At 47.0% G+C, this 10,260-nt stretch overlaps 1 protein-coding gene across 1 annotated transcript in view; it reads left to right on the top strand.

Moving 5' to 3' along the window:
* The window catches only part of LOC107307524 (ataxin-2-like protein), a gene marked incomplete at its 3' end in the record, with an annotated part of 17,662 nt that overhangs the window by 2,395 nt on the left and 5,007 nt on the right, over nucleotides 1-10,260 (top strand). Inside the window, exons 2-3 of the mRNA XM_015851033.2 lie at nucleotides 2,585-2,641; nucleotides 6,244-6,315. Coding sequence (XP_015706519.1) covers nucleotides 2,585-2,641; nucleotides 6,244-6,315 — 129 coding nt within the window. The remainder of the gene's footprint in view (nucleotides 1-2,584; nucleotides 2,642-6,243; nucleotides 6,316-10,260) is intronic.

The following is a 10,260-nucleotide window of genomic DNA, read 5'->3' as shown; positions in this document are numbered from 1 at the left end:
TATAGTGATTGGGCTCCCTATATATGAAGTTAGGGCTGCCCAGTATAGGAGTTTATGGGCTGCCCTATAAAGTAATGTGATGGCTGCCCTATAAGTAAGTTATGGGGCTGCCCTATAAGTTATGGGGCTGCCCTATAGTTGGCTGCCCTATAAGTAAGTTATGGGGCTGCCCTATAAGTAAGTTATGGGGCTGCCCTATAAGTAAGTTATGGGGCTGCCCTATGAGAGTGCGATTATGGACGGCTCCCTATAAGCGTGAAGCTTAATGGCTGCTCCTATAAGTGATGGCTGCCTAATGTGATGGGGCTGCCCTATAGTAAGTTATGGGGCTGCCCTATAAGTAAGTTATGGGGCTGCCCTATAAGTGATGGGGCTGCCCTATAAGTGATGGGGCTGCCCTATAAGTGATGGGGGCTGCCCTATAAGTGAGTTATGGGGCTGCCCTATAAGTAAGTTATGGGGCTGCCCTATAAAGTAAGATCATGGCGGGCGTGCTTTACACTGTATAAGTGAATGGGGCTGCCCCTATAAGTTATGAGACAGGCCCTATAAGTTGTACGGGGCCTTCCCTAAAGCTGCATGTTATAGGGGCCTGCTCTATAAAAGATGATTTATGGGCGCATGCCCTATAAGTGATGGCGCCCTTAAACGTAAGTCTATGTGGGGCCGCCCATCAATGATGGCGCGCTCCTATAAGTAAGTGATGGGGCTGCTACTATAAAAGTGAAGTTATGGCGGCTGCCCATATAAGTAAATATATATTGGACGCTCCTAAAGTGCATTACATAGGGCTATCGTCCCACCAATGTAAATTCTATATACATGGCTCCAATAATTATGTGGCTGCCCTATAACATGAGAGTTTGTGTGTGGCTTCCCTATTAATAAGTTTATGTGCCTGCCCTTAAGTTGGAGGGGCTGCCTAAAGTAATTCATGTGTGCTTGTCCCTCGCATAAGTGTGGAGGCTGCCCTAATAAAGTATGATATATGAGGGCTTAGCCCCCCTAAGTAATTTATGAGGCTGCCCCTATAATAGACTGCCTTGCCAATATAAGTTGAGAGTTTCTATGGGCTGCCCTATAATGATGTTCGTTTCCCATATAAGTAATTTGCTGCTGCCGCTGATAGATATAAGGGCTGCCTATAAGTTATGGGGCTGCCCTATAAGTGATGGGGCTTCGTAAAATATAAGTGAGTTTGGGGGAGACTGCCCTATAATTAACGTTATGGGGTCTTGAGCCTAACATATTAATGGGGCTGCCTCCTATAAATGAATTGGGCTACCCCATATAAGTAATTCATGTGCTAACCCTATATAGTTATATGGGGCTCCCCTTATTAGATTTGTATGGGCTGCCCCCTAAGTTATCAGGCTGCGCGTAGTAGATGTGGGAGATGTATGGAGGCTGCCCCTACGAAGAATATATGGGGTAGCTCGCGCCGATTGAAGTGATTGGCTGCCCTATAAGGAGATTGATGTGCTCTTCGTGATAATGATGGTCTGCCCTATAAGTGAGTTATGGGGGGCTGCCCTATAAGTAAGTTATGGGCTGCCCTATAGTAAGTTATGGGGCTGCCCTACTCAAAGTCAGTTATGGCTTGCGCCTATAAAGTAAACAGTTTATGCTGCCCCTAGTAAAGTAATTTATGTCTGCCCCCCATAAGTATTTATGAGGCTGCCCTCTAGCTAAATCAATGAGGCTTGCCTTTAAGTATGGTGTGCGCACTAAAGTAAAGGTATGTGCTGCCCTATAATCTATGGGACTGCCCCAATAAGTGATGGGCATGCCCCTATAGTTAAGTTTATGGGCTGCCCCTAAGTAAGTGATTGGCTCTCCCTATAAGTAAGTCTATGGGCTGACACGTCATAGCTTAGTTGCAATGTGCCCCTAAGTAAGATATGGCTGCCCCACATAAGTTAAATTAATGAGACTACTCGCGCGACCCTAAGTAAGTGACTATATGAGCCTGCCCATATAAAGTAATGATGGCTCTGATCTCCCGGTAGAGTGATATTGATGGAAAACACAAATAAGCTCAAGTAATGGCTCCCACTATAAGTTATGGGGCGGCCCTATTAAGTAAAATTGATTGGGCTGCCCCCCTCTACAGTAAGTGATGGCTGCCTCTATAAGTAAATGATGGAGCATGCCCCATATGAAGTGATGGCTCCCCCCTAAGAATGATGCGTGCCGATAAGAATTATGCTAGCCCAATAAGTATCGGGGCTGCCCCCTATAAGTGATGGGGCTGCCCTATAAGTGAGTTATGGGGCTGCCTATAAGTGAGTTATGGGGCTGCCCTATAAGTGATGGGCTGCCCTATAGTAAGTTATGGCTCCCTATAGTTATCGCGCTGCACCCCTATAATGATTTATGGGCTAGTCGCCGGTATTTAAGTTGAGTTCATGTGCTCCCCCTAAGTAATATATGGGCTGCCTATAATTTGAGTTATGCTGCCCCGTATAAGTAAGTGATGCTGCCACACTAATAAGGGATGGGCTGCCCTACTCAAAAGTTATGGATCTGCCCTATTAAGTGAGTTATGGGGCTGCCCTATAAGTGATGTCGTTTCACCCCATAGATGTTCGAGGGGGTTTATAACAACTCCCGGATGCTGCACTTCCTCACTGCTGTGGTGGTGAGTTATGGGGTGATATGGGTTATTAGGTGATATTTCTGGGGGATATGGGGTGATAATGAGCTACCCGACCGACGACAGTTCTCGTGCCCCGCACTGCAATGTGTAAGGCGAGAGGGATCGGGGTGCAGACGCTGGGTGGCTGTTTGGCGGAGGGGGGGGGCATGCATAGGTGACCAAAGGAATGGCGGGGTACTGGCATGGAGAGGGGGAGGGTGAGCCCGGCGCTAGGTGCGCAGATGAGATATGGTAGTATGGTATATTATGGTCTCTATGTCTTCTCTATGTTCCCTTATTCGTTCCCTACTGTGTCTCTATGGCGTCCCTATGGGTTCTCTATGGGTCCCTAATGACGGTCCTATGTCCGATGGCGGCCCTAATTTCTTAACGTGTGGGTCTCTATGGGTTGTCCCTCTATGTCCCATGCTGTCGGCTCATGGCGCGAGCTGATGTGCAAAGCTTGATGGCTCGGTGGGCTCCTGTGTTGTCCCTTGTGATCTGACTATGTTTCTACTTATTGGGGTCCAGCTATGGGCCTCTATGGTCTCTAGATGTTTCTTCTATCGGTTCTATTGTCTATAATGTTCCTCTAGTATCCCTATGGGTCTCCATGGTGGCTATGGACCATCTATGGGCAGCTAAATGGTTATCTATGTTTGCTCTTTATGTGTCTCTACTGAGCGTCCTATGAGGGTCCCTATGGGGTGGCTTGGTGTCAGCTCAGTGGGTGCTGATTGGTCTCTATGTCTCTTCTATATGTTCCCTATGTGCCCTATGCTGGCCCTTATGGCGTCCCTATGCTGCTCTAAATGCTCTCTATGGTCTCTATGACCGTCTCTATGGGTTCTCTATGGTTCTCTTCACTATATGGTCCCTATGGGTGGCAATATGGTGTCTATGGGTCTCTATGGCCGTCCCTATATCTCTATGTCTCTATGATCTCTATGTGTCCCTATGGGGTACCCCTATGGTCTCTATGTGTGTCCCTATGGCGCCTATGTGTCCCTATGTCCCTATGTGTCCCTATGGGTCTCATGTTTCCCTATGGGTCCCTTATGGCGTTTCCCATTGACCTATGTGCCCGTGATGGGTCTCTGATGTGTCCTATGTGTCTCTTATTGCTGTCTTCTATTGTCTCTACTGTTCCCCTATGTGTCGCTATGGGTCTCTAGGTCTCTATGTGTCCTCCTTATGGGTGTCATGACCTGTCTCTATGTCTCTGTGTGTCCCATGTCGTTCGCGCTTATTATTAGTCCCTATGTGTCCCTATGGGTCTCTATGGTCATCATGTTCCACTATTGAGTCGTGTGCTAGGGGCCAGAGCTAATAGGTTTCTCTCATGCAGGTCCCTATTGTGTCCCTGAGTGGGTCCCTATGTGGTCTCTAGTGTCCTCTATGCGTCCCTATGTGTCCCTATTTGTGGTTCCCTAATGGTGTCGCCTATGTGTGTCCCTTTATGCGGTCTACTGTCTCCCTATGATCCCTATGGGTTTCCATTGACCTATGCTGTCCCTATCGTTCCTCAATGTGGTCCCTATGGGGAACCCTATTGTGTCTCTATGTCGTCTGTTATGTCACGGTGTGATGGAAAGTTTCTAATGTGAATTCCCTTATTATACTCTATGTGTTGTCCCTATGTCCCGTAGTGTATTCGTCTGAGTTGGGTTTCTATTGTCCCTTGTATCTTCGTAGGTGTCTAGTCCCTATGTCCATTCTCTATGGGATTGTCTGAGTGTGTCACCTATGTATCTCTATGGGTCTTCTCTATGATCCGTGCTTATGTATCTTATGGTCTTACTATAGGCTGTCCATGTATCTCTGATGGCGGTTTTCTATTGTTTCCCTATGTAATCTCTATGGGTTTCTATGTTCCCCCTTACCTGCTTATCTCATATGGGGCTTTCTATGTCCATATGTATTCTCTTATCGCGTTCCTATGGTGTCCCTATGTACTCTCTATCGGTGTTTCTATGTGTCCCTATGATCTCATATTGGTTTCTATGTGTCGCGCTGAGTTGTGAGTCTCTTGATGGGTTGTCTATGTGTCCCTATGGTCTCTATGCCCATGCATCTCCTATGGCGTTTTCTATGTGTCCCTATGTATCTCTATGGGGTTTCTATGTGTCCCTATGTATCTCTATGGGGTTTCTATGTGTCCCTATGTATCTCTATGGGGTTTCTATGTGTCCCTATTATCTTCTATTGGTTTCCTATGTTCCCTGAGTGTGTCTCTTATGGGGTTACTATGTGTCCTCTACTGTATCTCTATGGTTTCTATTGGTGGTCTCCTATGTATCTCTTATGGATCTTTTCTATGTATCTCTTATGCTATCTCTATGCGCTTTAATGTGTCGCCTATGGTATCTCTATGACTTATCCTCTACTTATCGGGTTCTATTGTGTGAAGCCCTATGTATTCTTCTTGTGATTCCTAGTGGGGTCTCTATGGTCCTATGGTCCTCGTATCAGGGCACTATGGGGTTTCCATGGTCACCATGTGTCCTAGTGTCCCTATGGGTCCCTATGTGTCTCTCATGGTCCCTATGCTGTCACCTTTATTGATGTCTCATGATGTCCCTATGCTGTCTCTATGGGTTCCCTATGTTCCCTTATGGTCCCTATGGTCTCTATGTTCCCTATGGGTTCTCTATAGTCTCTCGTGTGTCCTCTATGTGTTCCCTATGCGGTTCCTCTATGCTCTCTCTTATGTCGTCCCTATTCTATGAGTCCTCTATGGTCCCTATGGGGTGGCTATGGGCAGCTTATGGTTGTCTATGGTCTTCTATTGTCTCTATGCGAGTCTCCGATTATGTGTCTTATGGTCTCTATGGGTTCTTCGTAGTGGTACCCCTATGTGTCTCTATGGGTCTTCCTATGTGTCTCTAGGTGCAGCGATATGGTCCCTTATGGGTCTCTATTGGTCCCTATGTTGTCCCTATGTTCTCCTATGTCCCTATGTGTCTCCCATTTCCCTATCGGCCCTATGTGTCCCTATGAGGTCTTCTATGTGTCTCTATGGTCCCTATGGATTCTCTATAGTTGTCCACTATGTGCCCTATGTTCCCTATTATCTCTATGGTTTTCCATGTGTGCGGCCTTAGTTGAGTCGTCTATTTTTTTTATCTCTATGGCGTCCCTATGTATCTCTATGGGTTTCTATAGTGTTCCCTATGTATTCGTCTATGGTTTACATATTGTCCCTAATGTGTGATGTCGTCGTATGGTTTCTATGTGTCGCCTGTATGTATCTCTATGGTGTTTCTATGTGTCCCTATTTATTCTCTATGCGTGTTTCTATAGTGTCCCATAGTGATTATCTCTTATGCGGTCCCATGGTCCCATGTGTCCCTTAGTTGGTTTCTATGTTCCCTATGTATCTCTATGGGTTTGTCTATCTTCCCTACCCGTATCTCTATGGTTTCTATGTTCCCTATGTATCTCTATGGGGTTTCTATGTGTCCCTATGTATCTCTATGGGGTTTCTATAAAGGTCCCTATGTATCTCTATGGGTTCTATGTGTCCCCTCTAGTATCTCTATGGGGTTTCTATGTATCTCTATGTATCTCTATGGGGTTTCTATGGGGTCTCCATTCATTCCCAGGGTTCTCGCTGTGCCGTCCGTGTTCGCAGCGGTTCCACCTTCGAGGGAATCTTCAGGACGCTCAGCTCCAAGGTACCTACCCCATACTCGTGTCAGTAGGCGCGAGTTGAACCCGTCCCACCTGACCCCATTGACGCGCGCTAGTGTACCCATTGACCTCCATAGTCCCCATGACCCATAACCCCATTGAGCTCGCGCGATGAGCGCGAGCCCAAAGTAGCGCCCATTACCCCATAGATGCGATCACAGTATGAAGCGCCGCGATAGAACCCCATGGACCCCATAACCCACTTTGTTACCTTACTTCTACCCCATTAGGAGCTCACTAGACTACCCACTATAGATCGCGTCCCATTTAACGCTCCACTTCACCCCATTGAGCTCTGCCCATAGACCCCATAGATAACCCCAGTGAGACCCATATCATCCCAATTAGTATCCCTATTATGATCCCATCATTACCCCATAACCGCCCATTTGACCTCCATAGAACGCTCCATATATGACCCCATATTGACTCCACCATAGATCCCCATATTCCCCCCCACTCACCCAAAACCCCGATACCTAACCCCATAGTTCGTTTACCCCATTGACCCAATTGACCCCCATTATGAACCCTATTATTGACTCCATTTAATTAGCCCTATTGGCTCCTCGAGTGCTTGAGGCTCCTATTGTCCCCATTATGACCCTATTACCCTCATTATTGACCTCTATGGCCCACAATTCTAACCCTATTATGACGCCTCTTATATACCCATTGACCCCATTATACCTATTGACCCCCATTATCTGCCCATTATGACCCTATGAGCGCGCGTAGTTGCTCGCTCTATTCTGCACCCTATTGACCCCCGATTTCACCCCTAATTGACCCCATATGACCCTATTGGCCCCATTTATCTGACCCTATCTACCCCTGATGAACCCTATTGGCCAACCCATTATGATCCCTATTGACCCCATATCGACCCTAATGGCCGCGCGAGTGTGAGTGACCCTTATTGACCCCATTCTACTCCTAATTCACCCCAGTATATACCCTATTGACCAGCCCATTATGACCCTCATTGTGTAGTATTTCGCCATATGACCCTTATTGACCCTTGCGATTGATTTGTACCCCTATTGACCCCATTCTTGACCCTATTGACCCCCCATTATTGAACCCTATTTGACCCCATTACTGACCCTATGACCCCCCAATTATGACCCTAATTTTGACCTTCATTATGACCCTTATGGACCGCCCATTTATGACCTATTGGCCCCATTATAAGACCCCTATTGACCCCCATTATTGACCCATTGACCCCCAATTCATGACCCTATCTGCCCCCATGTAATCAACCCTATTGCACCTCTCCATTATGACCCTATTGGGCCCCCATGATATGACCCTATAAAATGACCCCATTCTACCCGTCATTGACCCCTCCCATTATAACCCTATTGCCCCCCAATTCTGACACCTATTGCCCATCCTGACCCTACTTGACCCCCATTTAACCCGTATTTACCCCCATTATGACCCTGTATTGACCCCATTATGAACCCCATTTGACCCATTCTGACCCTTTCACCCCATTCTTGATCACCTATTTGACCCCCATTTATGACCCTATTTGCTACCCCCATTTATAAACTCCCGATTGCCCCAATTTATGACCCCTTACATTACCCTATTTGAACCCCCATTTATGACTACCTATTGATCCCCATTCATGACCCTCATCTTCTGACCCTCATGAACACCATTCGATCCCCATTATGACGCCTATTGACCCCATTCTATGACCCCTATTGGCCCCCTACATTTCATGACCCTACTTACGACCCATCTTAATTAGACCCTATTATATGACCCTATTGACACCCATATATATACTACCCTACGTTGATCCCCATTATCGACCCTATTGACCTAGTAGGACCCCTATTGCCCCAAAGATTCTGCACCCTATTGACCCATTATACCTTATTGGCCCCATTGACCCCCATCTATGACCCTATTTGGGCCCCATTCTGACCCCTTATTGACCCATATGACCCTTTGACCCCCTATATAACCCTTAATTTTGACCCCATTCTGACCCTTATTGACCCCCCATTATGACCCCTATTGACCCCCATTTAACCCCTATCTGGCCCCATTATGACCCTATTTGACCCCCTTAAATATCGACCCTATTGCCCCATTATGACCTATTGACCCCCATATATGACCACTATTGCCATTTATGACTAATTTGGCCCCATTATGATCGCGCGATTTATACCTTCATTATGACCCTATTAACCCCCATATATTGACCTATTGACCCCATTATGACCCTATTTGGACCCCGCGATTCATGACCCTATTGCCCACCATTGACCCCCATTATGACCCTATTGACCCCATCTGACCCCTATTGACCCCTATTATGAGCCCTATTTACCCCATTATGACCCCTATGACCCCCATTATGTACCTATTACATCCCATTCATGGCACCCCATTGAAACCCCATTCTGACCCTATTATCCACACCCCCATTCTAACCCTATTACCCCATTATGACCCTATTGACCCCCATTATGACCCTATTGACCCCATTGACCCCCATTATGACCCTATTGGCCCCATTATGACCCCATTATGACCCTATTGACCCCCATTATGACCCTATTGACCCCCATTATGACCCTATTGACCCCATTATGACCCTATTGACCCCATTATGACCCTATTGATCCCCATTCACCCCCATTGACTTCCATTATGACCCTATTGGCCCCATTGATCCCCATTATGACCCTATTGGCCCCATTCTGACCCTATTGATCCCCATTGATCCCCATTGATTCCCATTGCCCCCATTGACCCCCATTATGACCCTATTGGCCCCATAGTTTGAGCTGGCCTTGGAGGCTGTTCATTGACCCTATTGACCCCCATTATGACCCTATTGACCCCCATTATGACCCTATTGATCTCCATTGACCTCCATTGATCTCCATTGATCTCTATTGACCTCCATTGGTCTTAATTGATCTCTATTGACCTCCATTATGACCTTATTGGCCCCATTATGACCCTATTGGCCCTATTATGATCCCCATTGACCCTATTGACCCCATTGACCCCCATTATGACCCTATTGGCCCCATTATGACCCTATTGACCCCATTATGACCCTATTGGCCCCATTGACCCCCATTCTGACCCTATTGACCCCCATTATGACCCTATTGGCCCCATTCTGACCCTATTGACCCCATTATGACCCTATTGACCCCATTGACCCCCATTATGACCCTATTGACCCTATTGACCCTATTGGCCCCATAGTTTGAGCTGGCCTTGGAGGCTGTTCATTGGCCCTATTGACCCCCATTATGACCCTATTGACCCCCATTATGACCCTATTGATCCCCATTGATCCCCATTATGACCCTATTAACCCCATTGACCCCCATTATGACCCTATTGGCCCCATTCTGACCCCATTGACCCTATTGGCCCTATTGACCCTATTGACCCTATTGGCCCCATAGTTCGAGCTGGCCTTGGAGGCCGTCCATTGACCCTATTGACCCCCATTATGACCCTATTGGCCCCATTATGACCCTATTGACCCTATTGGCCCTATTGACCCCCATTATGACCCTATTGGCCCCATTCTGACCCTATTGACCCTATTGACCCCCATTGATCCCCATTTACCCCCATTATGACCCTATTGGCCCCATTATGACCCTATTGACCCTATTGACCCTATAGGCCCCATTCTGACCCTATTAACCCTATTGACCCCCATTCTGACCCTATTGGCCCCATTATGACCCTATTAACCCCATTGACCCCCATTATGACCCTATTGGCCCCATTATGACCCTATTGGCCCCATTCTGACCCTATTGGCCCCATTATGACCCTATTGTCCCCATTCTGACCCTATTGGCCCCATTATGACCCTATTGACCCCATTCTGACCCTATTGACCCCATTCTGACCCTATTGGCCCCATT

The sequence above is a fragment of the Coturnix japonica genome, unplaced genomic scaffold (genome assembly GCF_001577835.2).
Source record: "Coturnix japonica isolate 7356 unplaced genomic scaffold, Coturnix japonica 2.1 chrUnrandom651, whole genome shotgun sequence".
In the NCBI taxonomy this organism is placed as follows: Eukaryota; Metazoa; Chordata; class Aves; order Galliformes; family Phasianidae; genus Coturnix; species Coturnix japonica.
The sequence above is the reverse complement of the archived record's forward strand: the minus strand, read 5'-3'. Positions and strand labels throughout refer to the sequence as shown.